We start from the raw sequence: 18,285 nt of genomic DNA on the forward strand, positions 1-18,285 counted from the left end.
CTTCAGAAAAGGCAAGCTTGTCCTGGACAAACTTGCCCTGCTTTTTAACAATAATCTCTCTGTTGAGAATTTCAATACGCTCCCTGACCTCTTTCCACTTTTCTTTAAAAATTGGTGATTCCATAATTTTAGGAAATTGTTCATTAAGGCGTTCAATCTCCCCATCTAAAGAAGTCATATCTGCATGGTATTGTATCGTTAATTTAGTCATTAATTCTACACTGCATTTTGTTAATGTATTTTCCCAGTCCTTTTTAAATTCAGGAGAGGGATCTTTGATAGTGGGGAAAACTTGAATCCGAAGACCTAGAGGGCAAATTTCTTCCCTAATATATTGTTCGAAATACTGCGTGTGCCAATGCAGGTGTGACTTCTTCTTCAGCAGGCCAAACATCCTTTCTAAGAATATTTTAGTTTCATCCTCAATTTTGTAATTTGTTAAACAACCTGTTTTTATAGATAACATAAAATTCGACCAATCAGAACCAAGCATGTCCATAACTTTGCTGGCCACCTGTGGGCTCAAATTAGAACCCCGATCTCAGACACTACTGCGAAAAGAAAGATTTTTTTAAATAAAATCACGTATGGTGAAATTAGATATGTGTGAGAATTTATTAGCTCACTAGATGCCAATTAAATTATGTAAACAACATATCAGGCACGAAAAAACCGGGCAAAATGACCGGAGAAATTAGGGCCAAAATTTGGTCCTGGGTGTGTTATCCACCCTACAAAGATAGTTCTATTGTTGTGCCTAAAGTTATGAAACAAAAGTATATGGTATCCTCATCCTTATATAATGACTACAAAGAAAGTTTTGAGAGAAAAAAAGGGATTTACATGGAACATCACAACCATGGTTTCCCTTAGGATCACCCAGCAAAGTAACGGACTGTCTTGATACCAATATTGTAAAAAATACAAATGTTTATTATTATATATAAAAAGTTTTTTTTAGAAAATAAAGAGAAAAATTGTGTAGACATAAAATTTCAATGGTTGCACAATGTAGCTATAACATAGACAAAAAGAGATATTCTAACGATATTGGGTGTCCAATTCGGTCTTTGGTTTCTACTAGTTTCGCGACTTTACTGTCGCTTCTTCAGGAGACCTTGTTTGTCTGAAATCGAAGTTTATAACAGTTTATTTAACAAAATTAGCATAGTTCAACATATTTGATGTATTATTTTACAAGACCCTAAACAAAAGGGAGGGTAGAAAACGAAGTGTGCAGCTCACCACCACAAAGGCATCAAGTCACAAAGCATTTGGAGTTCGGGTGGTCCTAACCAGCCAGGCTTTAACCACCCTTTGGGGCGGACACGGGAGGTTCAGAGTCAGCTATAAAACAATAGTCAGAGAATCTGAGTGGTAAATATATCTAATTAAGGAGCATATCATTTATATCTCACTATGGGTATAACATAAACATACCGATATAACCAGATGCTTTTTAAATAATGCAGCATGGAAAAATGCATCAACTCATCAACGCTGGGGTCCAGATAAGGATATTAGACATGCCCAGGACGGTGTGGTAATGGGTCTGGTGCACAGTAGGGAGTGCGCCCATAGAGAGTACAGCGAGGGGTCCAAATCTTTGCCAGATGCACAATAGGTATTTATATGTGCAAAGTTAACCTAGTAAAGATATGCATAGATATAGATCAGATAAATATATATATATATTGGGTAGCCAGCATAGGGGACGTTTGGGAAGGGAAGCACTTACCGGTAGGCGGAATCCCCCCCACATACAAACACGACCGCTCTTAGCCTGGAGGTCCTTCGTCCTCCGTTCCGCTGCTGTGAATATGCGCCATATTGGCGCACCTTTAACCTCCGGCCCGACGACGTCAAAAGCCCGACGCAGACGCCGAGCTATGACGTCGTCGGGTCCGCCGCTCCTACTGCGCATGCGCGAAAACGTCGCGACGCACATCAGCTTGAGTCACCATGGAAACCCATGGTGACTCATTGCTACAGCGGACCTGATGCCGCCCACAAATGAGAGGCTTACAAGGCCGCCGGAGAGGCGCGTGCCCGCCCCTGGGAGTCTCCTCCCATACTCCAATCTAAGCACCATGGCGATGTCAGAGTGCCTGGTAACAAAAAGCCTGTGTAGTGTCTCACACCTCGCTTAACTTTACAAACATCAATACATGCAAAAGGGTAAACAAGAATAAATAAAATATTAAATCATTTAATTTGGCAACATTTATTCACAGGTATTTTAATCTATAGTTCTCACCATACGTGGCGCTTATCTAGAAGAAAAAGCAAAACAAGAAACAAATAAAAATAAGTTAGGGTACTAAGTCAGAGACGGACTACTGTCCACAGAATATACTGTTTGCTAGTACCTAGAAATCGCAGTGGCATCAAAAAACCGAGAAATTGGGCTCACACGGTACCAGATAGCATGGGGACAGAGGGATGAAGAAGGGAGGAAGAAAAGGGGGAGAGAAATTGGTTCATGTTTGCCGTAAAGGACATAATTATAAAAAAACACACAAGAGGCTGTTTCACTTAAGGAAATATTTGTATGTTTTTGTTTCGTTCAAGCCAGGTGGGACCAGGGCATCTAAACGTTCTATCCATAGGGTTTCTCGTTTTAAAATTTCCCTATCCCAGTCGCCACCGCGGGTGTCCTCATAAACTACCTCAAGGACAAAAAATTTAACTACTTGTGGCTGGTACCGGTGGTGAATACCTATATGGCGGCCGACTGCCGTCAGTTTGCCGCCCGAAGAATAGTAAAGATGGTCACCAATACGTTGGCGGAGCTCTCTAATGGTTTTGCCTACGTAAAATGCCCCGCAGGCACAAACCATTAGGTAGACAACGCCTTTCGTGTCGCAGCTGGCATAGAATGATGGAATAAAAATTTCTCCACTTGGGAGATTATATGTTGTTCCCTCCCATATCCAGGGACAGCGTGGACAGCCACCACAAGGGTGGGTGCCACGTGGATCCCGCCGATTTGGTGCGGAGATTTGATAGTGGCTTCTGGTGAGTTTGTTCCCAAGGGTAGCTGCCCTCTTGAAAACCAATTCCGGGGTTTGTCTAACATATTTACTTAGAGTATGATGATCCGTTAAAAAATGCCAGTGTTGCGATAAGATGTTTCTAAGTGTATTCTGATGTGTAGAATATTTGGTGATGATCTTAACTGTAGAAGGGTGGACTGGTCTGGGGGGGCCATAAAGTAAAGATTCTCGTGTGCGTCCGTACGCTTTGTTAAATGCTTTCCTTAAATTGGATCGTGGATAGCCTCTATTGAGGAGACGCTCCTGTAAACCCCTGGCTTGAACCAAAAAGTCATGATCTGTGGTACAATTTCTTCTTATCCGAATGTATTGGGCATATGGTATGCTGCGTATTAGAGGGCGGGGGTGTGAGCTTTTAGCATGTAGTAAAGTATTGCCAGATGATGGCTTGCGATAAAGGTCAGTCATTAATTTTCCAGAATTATCCTTAGTGATATTGAGATCCAAAAAGGCAATCTTAGTTAAATGATATGTGTAAGTAAATGTTAAGTTAAATGTATTTAAATTCAATGTTTTGACAAAATCTTCCAGTGCCTGGACAGTCCCTGTCCAGACAATTAGAAGATCATCTATGAATCTATACCAAAGGAGAACACAATCAAGGTAGATTTGTAAAGATTCATCAGAGAATACTGACCGCTCCCAGCCCCCCAGAAATAAATTTGCATAGGAAGGTGCGCAGGCTGTCCCCATCGCCACACCTTGAATTTGTAAATAAATTTGATCCATAAATGTAAAAAAGTTCTTACTAAGGATGAAATCTAAAAGATGTAGTATAAAGTCATTTAGAGGCCAAGTGGTATGGTCTTGTTTTTTGAGGAAAGTGCTGGCCATCCGGACGCCCTGCCCGTGGGGGATGCTGGAGTATAAAGCCTCCACATCTATTGCCACGAGGAGGGCGTCCGGAGGGACTTGCACGTCCTCAAGGTGTCGCAAAAGATCGCTTGTATCTTTTATATATGAAGGTAGGCTTGTAACATGGGGAATCAAGTACGAATCGACTAACCTGCTTGCGTTCTCTGTTAGGGAACCCATCCCCGAGACTATTGGGCGCCCTGGGGGATTGTTCTTATCCTTGTGTATTTTTGGAAGCGCGTAAAATGTAGGCATACGAGGTTTAGCTGTGTTTATAAATCTAAGGGTTTCAACATCTATCAAACCTTGTTCATATGCCCTTGTAACCAGGGACCTAAACTCAGTTGTAAAGGTCTCAACCATTAAATGGTTGATTGGAATGTACCATGCCCGGTTACAAAGGATTTTTAAGCACATTGATTGATATTGCTGATGAGTCATTATGACTAGATTGCCCCCTTTGTCTGATTTCTTAATGATCATATCGGGTTTTTTCTGTAATCTACGTAATGCCTGTTTCTGTTTATAGTTTAAATTGGATTGAGTGTCAGGCCAATCCTGTTTTTTTAAAGATTTAATTACTGCAGTCAAAAAGGCCCAAATCGTAGGGCATGTCATGAGGTCAGGGAATGCTCGTGAACTAAGTTTAAAAATGTTTTTTTGTGGTTGGATACTATCTGTTATGGATTGGGGCGTGGGTGCAGGGGTTGATGGAGCCTCTAAAGTTGTTTCATCCTCAACCTGCCCCTCGTCGTATAGTAACATAAGGTCACGTAGGGCTTTGAATTCTTGCATAGAGTAATGCTTTGTTCTTTCAGCCAGTTCTTTCTCTAAATTTAGGTTATGTCTATCCTTATCATACATAAATTTGTAGGTTAAATTCCGAGCGAAAAGATATATATCTTTAATAGTTTCATAGACGTTTATAGGTTCCGAAGGACTGAAGCCAAGACCCAGCTGGAGAACTGTTTCTTCATCCTGGGTCAAGGAATAGGGAGTAAGATTAACAATATTTAGGTTCTCAGTATCTGCCTGGGAATTAGTTTTGGAATAATTTACACCTAATGTGGTAAGGGGGTCTTTAGCATGTATGCATCTAGACTCCCTCGCCGGTGTGAATCGGGTGTGGCCAGCGGAAAAAAACCACTAGGGTTTGGGAGTGAGGCCTGTGTATTGGTATTTTTTTCTCTCAAAACTTTCTTTGTAGTCATTATATAAGGATGAGGATACCATATACTTTTGTTTCATAACTTTAGGCACAACAATAGAACTATTATTTTTGTTTGGTTTGATCATTTAGGCTCATTTTCCATGGTTCACTTTAATTTACCATTTCAATCATTCAGGAATTGTTCGGGCAGAACACAGAAATAGCACATTGTTGGACGTTGGGATTTTAGAAGATGGTCCATATGAAACGGGTGGTGAAACAAAACGCAGTGCTGAATTAGTGCCTGTTCCTGCGAACAGTTATTTAGGTAACCGTTTTGAGATACATTTATGAGATATTGAGCTGTTGATCCCATTACAAGGGAATGCTGACACATGTAGTTCGCCTATATATCTTGTTTTATTCTCGCGAGTGCCAATAACAAATACAGATTAGTAAATCAACCAAAGATGGAATCTTTACACATTGGATGCTTTACACATCCAATCAGGTGCAGCGTTTCTATATTTTTAGTTCATTTGCACATGATTAAGTGTTGGATATTAATGCAGGCTTATTTCATCAAATGTAAAAATTGTTTCTTTAGTAAATAATATAGGAGGAGAGGTCACTTTGACTACAATATTGGTTGATGTTTCTATTCTTTAGAAGAGCATTATGTTAAAGCTGAACTCCAGGCAAACATCTAAATACACGGATGCAATGCATGCATGCTGTAGTACCTAGTGCTGGGACTTTAAATGCTTTGATAGCTGATTGGTTTTGAGTTAACTGTAAATGACAGACCAGGAATTATTGCTCTTACGCTAACATTCACAGCTAAACATAACATGTGTGACGCAATTGCTATTTACATACAGGTTCACGCCTTATGCACGTGTTTGCATTTGTGGGTGAGCGCAAGGGGACTGAGTTGCTTTTATTTTTAAAAAATGTTATACATTTTATTATAGTTTACATTTTTTAACATTTGTTATAAGATTTAACTTTATAGCTATCACAAAAGGGCTAACAAGCCCCCTATGTCATATCATTGGGCAAGTGACAGCTTCTCTTTATTGAGACATCAGGGGTCTATTAGGCACACCGCCAGCATTGTAAAAGTAATCAGGTGGCTATACAGAGCCTGGATCACTTTTACATTAAATCTGGGATCCAGCTGAACAAAACAGATACAAGCTCATGACTGCTACTGCACAAAAGTTCCAAGAGATGAAGCAGTTAAAAAATAAATGTAATGTTGTATTATTGATTACAGCGATGCAGTATGTGTGTTTTTATATCTGTCTGGAGTTCAGATTTAATTGCATTTGCTTCTGCCAATGTCTATCTTTTTTTTAAATATGATTTTGTTGCAATCATACAAATGCAGGATGTTTCAAGGTAACGATTATTGTTTTCATGGTATTGTTTTCTAAACACAGAAGTCTTCTCCGTGCTTTTCTCTTTAACCTTCGATCTGCTCTTTTTCTGTCTTCTTGCTGTTATGAACACATCCAGGTCTCTTGTTCATGACTACAGTTTCCAGCACTGATCCAGATCAGTTTCTGTACAAATCTGAACCCCCACGAGGCAGGGGCGACAACATCTTAGATGTAACAACTAATAGCTACTTAGGTTTGTGGATGGAGTCAAAATAATTTGGTAACATCGTCATTCATGACCTTGCCCATTGCTGTCACTGATATCACCAAGTCATAACAGCTAAAGGCCAACCAAAAGATTCATCTATTCTACCCAATACATTAAATGAACTTCTCAGATATTATTGCCTTTAAAAAAAATTAAATTTTGGTATGTGGATGTTAAACATACCTGCTAGCAGGCTATAGCAGTGGTTCTTAACTATCTGTCTGCTGCCTCTCTCCTTCTGGGCCGTCAGCCTTCTATAGATCCCCTTCCTTCAGTGCTTTCCAGCTGCCTCCCAACCTGCCATAATGACCTACAGTGCCCCCTCAACCTCCCACAGTGTCCCTAGATGCTCTTCAGTGCCCACAGTGCAACTCATCCTCCTACAGTACCACCCAGGGCACTGCAGTGCCCCCTAGCTTGCTTTAACGCCTGCTGCCACTACGACAGCTCCCAGTCTACAATGGTGTTTCGCAGCCCTCACAGGGCTCTACAGTCCCCTAGCTTCTTGGAAAGACCTCACCCCCCAGATGGGTCCCCAGCTCCCTCCAGAAATTTCATCCCCTATAGGGCCACCAAGTTTGTGGCAGTCCCGTAGCATCCTCCAGAGCCTCCATCCCCACAGTGACACCATCTCTATCCAGAGCATACTAGCATTTCAATACATCATTTGTATGCCTGTAAACTTCTTTTATTATTGGGGCATGGATGTGTTTTTGGAGATTTTACTGGGCTCTGGTCTCAATAATGTATATAGGATGACTGGTAGGATATAAAGTAGACTGCAATATACCAAAGACATGCCCAAGATCAATTGAGATGGTTGAACCAACTTCCATTTCATCATATCATAATACCTTTTCCTTTTGTTTGATTTCACTTTGATTAAAGTGGATGTAAACCCAATTCATGAAATTTGAGCTGGGCACATATATCTGCAGTGTTTTGTTATCTCTCTTCAAAACACTATGTCTCCTAGCTGTCTCAGCCTGATAACGCCTAACAAGTTCTCCATTATATATAGTTTTGTGTTGGGGAGGCTGCTATGAATAAATTAGCAAAGCCCTGAATGATTCAACAAACAGCTCTGAAAATCTCTGCCTGTGAGGAGAGGGGGTGTGTGCCTTTCCTCCTGTCTTGGCTGTATGCCAGGGATCTCAAACTGGCGGCCCTCCAGCTGTTGCAAAACTACAAGTCCCATCATGCCTCTGCCTGTTGGAGTCATACTTGTAACTGTCAGCCTTGCAATGCCTCATGGGACTTGTAGTTTTGCAACAGCTGGAGGGCCGCCAGTTTGAGACCCCTGCTGTATGCCCAAGCTTCACTTGAGTGCTAACCAGAAAGAGAAAATCTTGTAACAGGATCTGAACTTTCTAAACAGTACATAAAGCTGAAGACAGCAGATATACATGTAAAACCTATGTAGGGAGATTTGTTTCAACCCTGTGTACCATCTGAGGGTTTACTTCACTGAGTATATTTGAGGGTTTACATCCACTTTAATGGTCCACAAAACATGCAACATTACCTAATTATTTTTGTCATGTGTATCATTCTTTTATTATGTTGTTTTTTTATTGCTCTATGATTCTTCTCAGGGTTTTCATTGGACAGCGGTAAAGGAATAACCTCCCAAGATGAAATGACCTTTGTATCCGGTGCTCCAAGAGCCAATCACAGTGGAGCAGTTGTGCTGCTGAAGAAATATCCTCCCAATGAAAGGATGCTGTCTCCAGAGTTTGTATTTCAAGGGGAAGGTTTGGCCTCATCCTTTGGTTATGATGTGGCAGTGGTGGACCTTAACAGTGACAAGTAAGATTTTTTGGTGGCTATTGTTAAATAGTAAAAGAGGTGTCCTCGCAAATTACTTTGTATTATTATAGGCTAGTCAAAGTTCACCAAGCTCAAGGCTCAGTTGGTTTATAACTCACACGTATTCATGATGTAGATATTTAACCTGGAATCAGTTTCTGTAAGTCTTTCTTCAGTTCTTCAGCTCTGTACATCACATCCCTAAAGGACCCCATGGACTGCTTGAATTTCAGCCAATTCCTACTGAATCAGAGAAAAACTTAAGTTTCGCAGGTGGCCCTGCAAGCACCATCCAACTTGACAAAAGTCTATATTAAAACCGACTGAGCCAAGTAGAAAATTATTGGCCAGACAGGGACTGTATCCTAAGCCCTTGTACACACGGTCGGAAATTCCGACTACAAAATCCGTCAGATTTTTTCTGATGGATTTTGTCCGAAACTGGTGTTGCATACACACGGTCGGACAAAGTTGTCGGAAAATCCGATCGCTCGGAACGTGGTGACATTTGTTCGTTCCGACGGGACTACGCTCAGCCTAGTAGCTAATAGCTTTGCTCTCGTACTTTGATCTGAGCATGCGTGGCACTTTGTCCGTTCGGAATTCTCTACAAACGATCGGAAAAAGTCCGATCGAATTTTGTTGTCGGAAAATTTGAGATCCTGCTCTAAAATCTTTTCCATCGGAATTACCGATGGAAAAAGTCCGATAGAGCCCACACATGATCGGATTTTCCAACAATATAATCCAATTGGACCGTTTCCGTCCGTGTGTACAAGGGCTAAGAGATGCAGTTGTTGTTTGGCAGCACCGTTATACTCACGCAGCCAGCAGTGGAGATTCCTCCATCCACTGTTGTTGTGGTTGGGTGAACTGATTTTATCTCATTCTCCCACAAGCAGAATGAGGGAAAATCAAGCCATGTAAAAACAAACTAGTTATCTTAGTCTAAAAAAAAAACATTGTTTTTTTTTTCATGCTCCATAGTCTTTGGCCTTCTTTTCCAGATCTACAGATATCTCCCCCCATATCTACATACCCAACTTTTCCATTTCGTTTTCTTTCTTTCCTTCAAGAGAAACTGCTTATCTTGCAGAACTTCTCTTTTCTTTTATATCCCTTCTTCTAATGCCGCGTACAGACGACCAGACTTTCCGGCAGACTAGGTCCGACGGCCTTCTTGACGGATTTTCAGCAGAGTTCCGATGGACTTTCCAAATGAACGGACTTGGCCACACAAGAATGGACTAAGTCCGTTTGAAAGTCCAGTTTTGAAGGTGATAACGTAAACGGTACAAAACAAGGAAGTTCAATAGCCAGTAGCCAACAGCTGCCCTTGCGTCATATTTGGTGCATCGGACTAGCACACAGATGAACGTTTTTTCTGATTTTTAGTCTGTCAGATTTGAGTCCCTTGGATAGATTTGAAACATGTTCTATTTCTAGGTCCATCTGATTTTTTCTTTGAAAAACGATCGGATTAGCCCACACATGATCGGATTGTCTGACGGACTGATCCCGTCGGACCTAGTCTGCCGAAAAGTCCGGTCGTGTGCATGCGGCATAACTGGTGTTAACTTTGCCTTAATGCCCCATTCAGTAGCTTTGCCTCTCATCTCCTGAACTACAATGTCCAGTTTATCCCTAATTAGCAGCTCAGTGTTTACTTTTTCTAGCAAGTTCCTGCTTAGTTTATGAAGACTAAAGATAACCTATTTCCATTCGACTTCTAACATTACTGATAAAACGTACTTCAACAGCAATTATGCAGTTAATGTGATTACAAAATACATGAAGGAAAGCCCCTCATTACAAACAGGGCATATTTCTTTTACATGCTTTGGCTATTCTACTTTGTTATTTCAAAACCTTGTTTTTCATTGTTGCCTGGATATCATTGTAGTACACTCTAAAAACTAGATGAAAAAGATATTCATCTTTGAAAATGAAAGTCTTGTTCTTGGTTTGAAGATATGGGATTCTTTTTTATCTAGAATGCTGGAGATAAGGGTCTTTCATGTAGTGCAATGTGCATAAAATACACATAGGGGCTGATCTACCATAGGAGTCGTTTTTATGCTACATGTTTATCTATCTGTAAATTTACAGAATTAGGTCTTAATTTTTCAAGTAATCCCCCATTATTTTCAGAGGATTTGCCCAATTTGCCTATTTTATTTTAAAGAGGATTCACCCTGTTCCCTTTTTATTTTTTAAAGAGGATTTAACAACAAAGTAAAAGTTGACGTTTAGCCCAAAAAACAAAAAGCTTCTCTACATTTGGGTCCTGCATCTCCACTAGAAAGAGTTCTGCTCATTTTATGTCAAGCGTAATGCCCTGTACACACGGCCGAACTTCTGTTGCATACATACTGTAGGACAAAGTTGGCGGAAAATCCGATCGCTCGGAGCGAGGTGACATTCGTTGCGTACGACGGGACTACGTAGAGGCTAGTAGCCAATAGCTTTGGTTTCGTAATTTAATCTGAGTATGTGTGGCACTTTGTCCGTTGGAATTCTCTACAAACGATCGGAAAAAGTCCGATTGGATTTTGTTGTCAGAAAATTTTAGATCCAGCTCTCAAACTTTTTCCGTCGGGATTTCCGACGGAAAAAGTCAGATCGAGTCCACACACGGTTGGATTTTCCAACAACATAATCCGATCGGACCTTTTCCGACCGTGTGTACAGGGCATAAAAGTGGTTGTAAACTCAGAAAACTCATCGCATACTAGCTCATTATGAAATACTTACCCTAGATCTAAGCTGTTGCAGTGGTCCCCGCACAATGCTGTGACTGGCGACATGTCTCACGGAGTTATTTCCGGGTTCGTGGGCTCCAGTGCATTGATTGGCCGGAGCCACGATGATGTCACGCCATGCGTGCGGGTGCCGCCGGTCACAGCGCGGTTGCTGAGGAAACGAGCGGACCGTTACTTCAGTGCACATGTGCCGATGGCGTATACAGTGAATATCTCCTAAACTGTGCAAGTTTAGAAGTTATTTACGGTACCTACAGGTAAGCCTTATTATAGGCTTTCCTGTAATTAAAAGTGGAGTAACAGGGTTTACAACCACTTTAAATGCTTGTTCAATCTAGGGGACAGGAAAAGCACTTTTACTTACCTGATTCCCCCTGCTTCCTCGACAAATGGCATTTCCCCAAAGCTCCAGTGGTAGACTGACTCTTAGTGGGAGAAGAGGCTGTGGGAACCAGTCTAGCAGCAAGCAGAGGATCAGGTAAGTAAAATTACTTTGCCCAGATTACATGTTTACCCTGAACAGGGGGGAAATGTGTTGCTAGCTGCTGGCGGAATATGATATTGGCTGATATTTTATTTGCAACATTTTTAGTTTTACTTGCCAAGAGATTTGATATTTGACACACATTTCTACTAGTCAGTAAAACTCCTCTTTTTTAATAACTAGTTAATGTGGAATCAACATTGACTATTTTTAATTTTTAATGCTGCTAAAATTAGTAAATAGATAGGAAGGTATATCATATTTTCATGTTTTAAACTTTTTTGTATCCATTTCTTTAGTTCCTGGTTTCTTGACTAGGCAAATTATGTCATATATCCCATGAGTCTTCAGGAGGGGAGGAGGGTTTTTGGCAGCCAAGCACGCCTTCCTGTCTGAGTGCCTAGACTAAGGGCAGATGGATTCCAGGAAGTAAATGCTACATGAATCATCTGCCCATACTAAAGATGGCCATGGCAAGAAATGCTAGGGGGTTATATTCAAAGAGATTTTTCAGCAAAATAAAGTAGGGAGACATGGTTGGATGGGGGAGTTTGCTTTGAATACTAAACATTTTTTTAAATAGTGCTTTTGTTTTGTGGTGTTCAGATACAGTGTAGATCCTCTTTAACCTCCCTGGTGTGGCTCGGGGTGAATTTTCACCACCAAAAGCAGTAATCGTGAGCCACACTTGGGATTGCATTGCAGGATCCTAGCAAAATTACTTACCTTGTCCCCAGGATCCTGTGATAAAACCACCCACCTGTCCCCTGCTGTGTGTGCGAGCCGTGTCCTCCGCTTGATCTACCACAGTGCCAGGCTCCGTTCCCTGCGAGCGTCGCAACTCATGGGGGCGGAGCCCGGCACCAAATTCAAAAAGTGAAAAACACATAACGTACACTGTAATCTTACAGATTACATTACTGTATCAAATCAATTCACCGCCCTTTTGTCCCCAGTGCTTTGTCTAGTGCCCTGCATGCAGTTTTATATTAAATACTGTTCTTTCTGCCTGTAAACTTGAGATCGTCCGTAGCAACCAAAAAGTCTCCCTTTACGTCAAAAGTGGTTTTAGAGCTAGAAAACAGCGATAATAAATTAGAATCACTTACAGAATTGAGCGATAGCGATTTGTGGGGAAATCCGTCATCAAACACTGAAAGTAACGACAGCGACAATTCTGCAACTGAGCAAATTTCAGTGTTTTTGATTTGATTACATTATTAAATACATTTCATTATTATTATTTGTTATAATTATTTATAGTTATTTATTATATTATAATTTATGATTTCGTGTTTCAAACTCTATCATACCCGGGATGTCTACTAGACTCATGTTTGGATAGATTTAAGTGAGTTATTCCTAAGAATTACAGGCCTACAATATTAAACGCCAAATTTCTATGCAAAACAATGTACTGCTTTCAGCATCAAAAATCTGACATAATCACCAGGGAGGTTAAAGCTGGGCATAGACGGCTCAGATTTCAGCTGCTCAGCCCTAGGAGACAGAAAGATCACTTGATTGCCTTATCCATGCTGAATATCATGGGTGGAGGAATCTCCATTGTTTTCAAGCAGTCATGGCTGATGCAGCTACTGCTGCTGAACAGTGACTACATGGAATCACTGATTATTTCCAACCCAGGTCAGTTCATTTTTAAATCAACTTTTGTGAAACTAAGGAGTGCTCACAGTTCTACCCATGGCTCAAATTGTTTCCAGTTCAGCAAGAATCTACCAAAATTCAACTGTCTTGGATACAAATTCAGTTTCCACTGCAGAGGCTGAAGATGGAGAATTAAAGGAAGCCTCATTGTAGAACCAGGAAGATGAATCAGATTCTCTGTCTGCCAACCTATCTGGCTGTGCAGTGTGAACAATGTTTGTAAATCACAAAATCTTTTAGCTGTTACACTGGTAATCCTATACACTATATTTGCAAAAGTATTGGGACACCTCCCTTTACATTTTATTTATTTGAGTTACTTATATAGCGCCATCAATTTACGCAGCACTTTACATATACATTGTACATTCACATCAGTCCCTACCATCAAGGAGCTTACAATCTAAGGTTCCTAACTTACATTCATACCTACTAGGGACAATTTAGACAGGATCCAATTAACCTACCAGCATGTCTTTGGAGTGTGGGAGGAAACCAGAGCACCCAGAGGAAACCCACACAGGCACAGGGAGAACATGCAAACTCCAGGCAAATAGTGTCGTGGTTGGGGTTCGAAGCAGCGACCCTTCTTACTGCTAGGTGAGAGTACTACTCACTACACCACTGTGCTTTACATGAACATTAATGGCACCCCAGTCTTAGTCCACAGGGTACGATATTGAGTTGGCCCACCCTTTGCAGCTATAACACCTTCATTCCTTTTGGGGAGTCTGTCCACAAGGTTTAGGGGTGTGTCTATGGGAATGTTTGATCATTCTTCCAGAAGCGCATTTGTGAGGTCAGGCACTGATGTTGGACAAGAAGGTCTGGCTTGCAATCTGTGCTCCAATTCATCCCAAAGATGTTCTATCAGGTTGAGGTCAGAACTGTGTGCAGGCCAGTCAAGTTCCTCCACCGCAAACGCACTCATCCATGTCTTTATGGACCTTAATTTGTGCACTGGTCCAAATCATTTTGTGGAGGGGGGATTTTGGTGTGGGGTTGTTTTTCAGGGGTTGGGCTTGGCCCTTTAGTTCCAGTGAAGGCAACTCTTAAGACGTCAGCATACCAAGACATTTTGTGGGAACAGTTTGGGGATGGCCCATTTCTGTTCCAACATGACTGTGCATCAGTGCAGAAAGCAAGGTCCATAAAGACATGGATGAGCGAGTTTGGGGTGGAACAACTTGACTGGCCTGCACAGAGTCCTGACCTCAACCTGACAGAACACCTTTGGGATGAATTTGAGTGGAGACTACAATCCAGGGCTTCTCTTCCACATCAGTGTCTGACCTCACAAATGCACTTTTGGAGGAATGGTAAAACGTTCCCATAGACTCACTCCTAAATCTTGTGGACAGCCTTCCCAGAGTTGAAACTACTATAGCTGCAAACACAATAATAAACTCTATGGACTAAGACTGGGATGCCATTAAAGTTCACGTGCGTGTGTATATTGGTAATATGGTGTATGTATTTTGGTTTGTTGAATATTTACTGTTTGGAATGTCCAGTCTTCTGTAATTTATTAAAGCTCCAATACACCTCCCTCCCATACCCCCAAAATGGTCATGTTTTTGTAGCTTCATGAATTTTGGCAGGGTGAACGAACCTGCACAAAGGGATTTCCTCTAGTGGAACTCCTGTATTTGTTTTCTATTTATAAAGTAGATAATTAAAATCCAGCCAGTGTTACAGATCTACAGGGAGCCTGCTTTCACTAGTACTAATGTGCCACTGTATGACGTTAGTAATGGATTAGAACGCCAACAGAGTATTAGAGACCCTCAGTGTGCTGCAGACCTGCTAATATTGTAACCTGCAGGCCTGGACCTCACATCCTTCCTGTGAGTCAGACTCTTTCCATCGCCATGTGCGTGAAATGAAAAGCGTTATATTAGAGCTCATTTAGCTTGGAGTCATTTTTTTCTCCAGTCTGCACTAATAATGTATTAACTCCATAAATATTTTTAAAGCTAACTAACTACTCCAGGCATACGTTTTTCTTTTAGAGTGAGGGACGGTTGGAAATAGGAAGTAAATAAAATCTTTTCATGGAGCATGCTTAAAAGCTTCCATGCAGAACACTTAGACCAGATGACAAAGGACAATAGCGCAATCCGAGCTACACTTTGAATTCCAATTATTTATTATAAGCACACAAGTATGTGTTAAACAGCATTCCCAACTTGAGTTACGCCGTCTAGGATTCATCCCACTGAGGAAGCCGGAATGGCGAAACCTGAGTCGTATTTCGGTGGGTTGCATTTGTTTTAATTTGGAGAGGTGACTGAACCTTCACACACACCTGCTGCTAGCTACATTTTAGTACTGCTTCTTGAATTGTATACAGTAATACCTTGGATTTTGAGAGCGTTTTGCAAGACAAACCAAATTTTTAAATACATTTTGACTTGATATACAAGCGATGTCTTGATATACAAGTAGCGTCATGTCACAACTGAGTATAAAAGAGAAGAGAGGCGCCTCTAAGTTTAGCAATATGGCTACATTTATTGAAGGTACAACATTTAGCAACTCACATGGTTGATGATTAAAAGAGGCACATCTAAGTATGCAGGCATCCGGGTAAAGTTGTCCACATAGACCATCCTCTGCACCGCCATCAATGTCATCCCTTCTTCCATGCCACGCCTTGCTTTTCTGCAGGGTAGTCTTCCCGGTCATGGTTGCAGACTGGCAGCAGTGAGAGCCAGCCACATAGTTACACCGTTACAAAGGTTGAATAAAGACACCAGTCCAACCTGAGTGAATGTACAAATCTACAATTGTCCCTATCCCTGTACAGGGATCGCACACTCACATCGGTCCCTACCCTCAAGGAGCCCACAATCAAAGGTCCCCATTCATATACTAAGGCCAATTTTGGTCAGAAGCCAATTAATCTACCTGCATGTCTTTGAATTGTGAGAGGAAACCGAAGTACCCGGAGGAAACCCACGCAGGCACAGGATTCAAACCAGCGTCCCTTCTTACTGCTAGGTGAGAGTGCTAACCAGTACACCACTGTGCCACCCTAAAATGTGGACAGCATTACCCCGGATGCCTGCATACTTAGATGTGCCTCTTTTAATCATCAACCATGTGAGTTGCTAAATGTTGTACCTTCATTAAATGTAACCATATTGCTACACTTAGAGATGCCTCTCTTCTTTTTTATACTCTGTAGCGCCTGCTGGATTTTGCTTCTAATCCCCTTGTAGAGGCTTCCATTTGTGGATGGACATTTTATGGTTACACAACCTATCACATTGCTATACTCTTTTTATGTATACTATAAACTGAAGGACTTATGAATAAATGGCTGTGGAACGAATCATCTGAGAGTCCATTATTTCTTATGGGGAAATTTGCTTTGATATGAGAGTGCTTTGCTTTGGTTTTACTGTATAAGAAACCTTTGTGAGTCAGATTTTTTATTTTCTTGCGATGACCAGTGTGTGATTTTTTTCCCCCCACAGTTGGCAGGATGTTGTTGTCGGGGCCCCTCAATATTTTGATAAGTCTGACAAAGAAATTGGAGGTGCGATCTATGTGTATATGAATGAAGCTGGCAAATGGGAAAATGTGCAACCAAAACGAATTGTTGGAAACAGGGACTCCATGTTTGGTATTTCCGTGAAAAATATTGGAGATGTCAATCAAGATGGCTACTCTGGTAAGAAAATGTGGTATAATCTGGTTATACACAATTCATACATGCAGTGCTTATATATAATAATATAATCATTTAGAAACTAGATCTGGATTGGCTCTTAGTTTGCTGTATTATGAGCGTTCAGGCTGCCCTCTGCATTACTGGGACCATTCACCAAGGCTGAAATATGTCTGCCAACTCTGTATTTGTAATGGTGCTAGTTTTTGAAATAACTTAAAATAACCTAAAAAATGGCTTACAAGAAATTGTAACTTTGTCCATTTAACAAAACATTATTGTGTTAGAGAATGGGGTTGTGAGCGCCATCTACTGGCTGGAAATAAAAACTATAATGTATTCACATATAGTTAATCACATCCTCTTGAACTGTTAGTCCTAACTAGGGTTGTCCCGATCCACTTTTTTAAGACCGAGTACACTGACAGATGGCACTGATGGCAGGCACTGACAGATGGCACTGATGGCGGGCACTGACAGATGGCACTGATGGCTGGCACTGACGGATGGCACTGATGGCTGGCACTGACAGGTGGCTGGCACTGATATATGGCATTGACAGGTAGCTGGCACTGATAGGCAGCACTTATGGGCATTGGGCACTGATAGGTGGCATTTATGGGCACTAATGGGCAGGCACTGTCATGTTATGAGGAAAGGCTGCTGTAAGGCCCATCTTAGTACTCCTTGCACTCGGCCGCATTAAAAGCAGCAGCGGCCATCTTGTTACACCCAGCCCGAACTATATAGGCTGGTTTCCTTCAAATGAAGACGTTTTGCTCATAGTGTGGAAGAATTTTTGACATTTAGGAATGCTTTGCATCAAGTGACAAGTTCAGAATTATGAAGCTTTTTATTGCGCAAGATCAAGTTTCAGATATTTCATAAGTATGTGTTTCTTGTATACTAACACACCTATATAATTCTTTTTAGACATCGCTGTAGGAGCCCCGTATGATGAAGGTTTTGGAAAAGTCTATATTTATCATGGTTCCAAAACTGGAATAATAGAAACACCAGCCCAGGTATTATTTATTTATTTTTTTATGTGTCATGGTCAGTAAATCTGATTAAAGTGTTTTTTTTTTTTAATTTTCACTTTACTATATCTTTATTGAAAAGGATGGCATTATACAGAAAAAATAGGAAATAACTATGCTCTTTGACTGTGA

At 41.1% G+C, this 18,285-nt stretch overlaps 1 protein-coding gene across 2 annotated transcripts in view; it reads left to right on the plus strand.

Annotated features, from left to right (window-relative positions):
• ITGA6 (integrin subunit alpha 6) overlaps positions 1-18,285 on the plus strand; it is a 135,064-nt gene that overhangs the window by 74,994 nt on the left and 41,785 nt on the right. For both annotated transcript variants that reach the window (XM_077448006.1, XM_077448007.1), the window contains exons 5-8: positions 5,258-5,389; positions 8,310-8,523; positions 16,920-17,116; positions 18,047-18,138. In XM_077448006.1, the coding sequence (XP_077304132.1) occupies positions 5,258-5,389; positions 8,310-8,523; positions 16,920-17,116; positions 18,047-18,138 (635 nt within the window). The remainder of the gene's footprint in view (positions 1-5,257; positions 5,390-8,309; positions 8,524-16,919; positions 17,117-18,046; positions 18,139-18,285) is intronic.

The sequence above is a fragment of the Lithobates pipiens genome, unplaced genomic scaffold, assembly GCF_037356315.1.
Source record: "Lithobates pipiens isolate NorthernLeopardFrog02 unplaced genomic scaffold, aLitPip1_a1.2 Scaffold_22, whole genome shotgun sequence".
NCBI classification, from domain to species: Eukaryota; Metazoa; Chordata; class Amphibia; order Anura; family Ranidae; genus Lithobates; species Lithobates pipiens.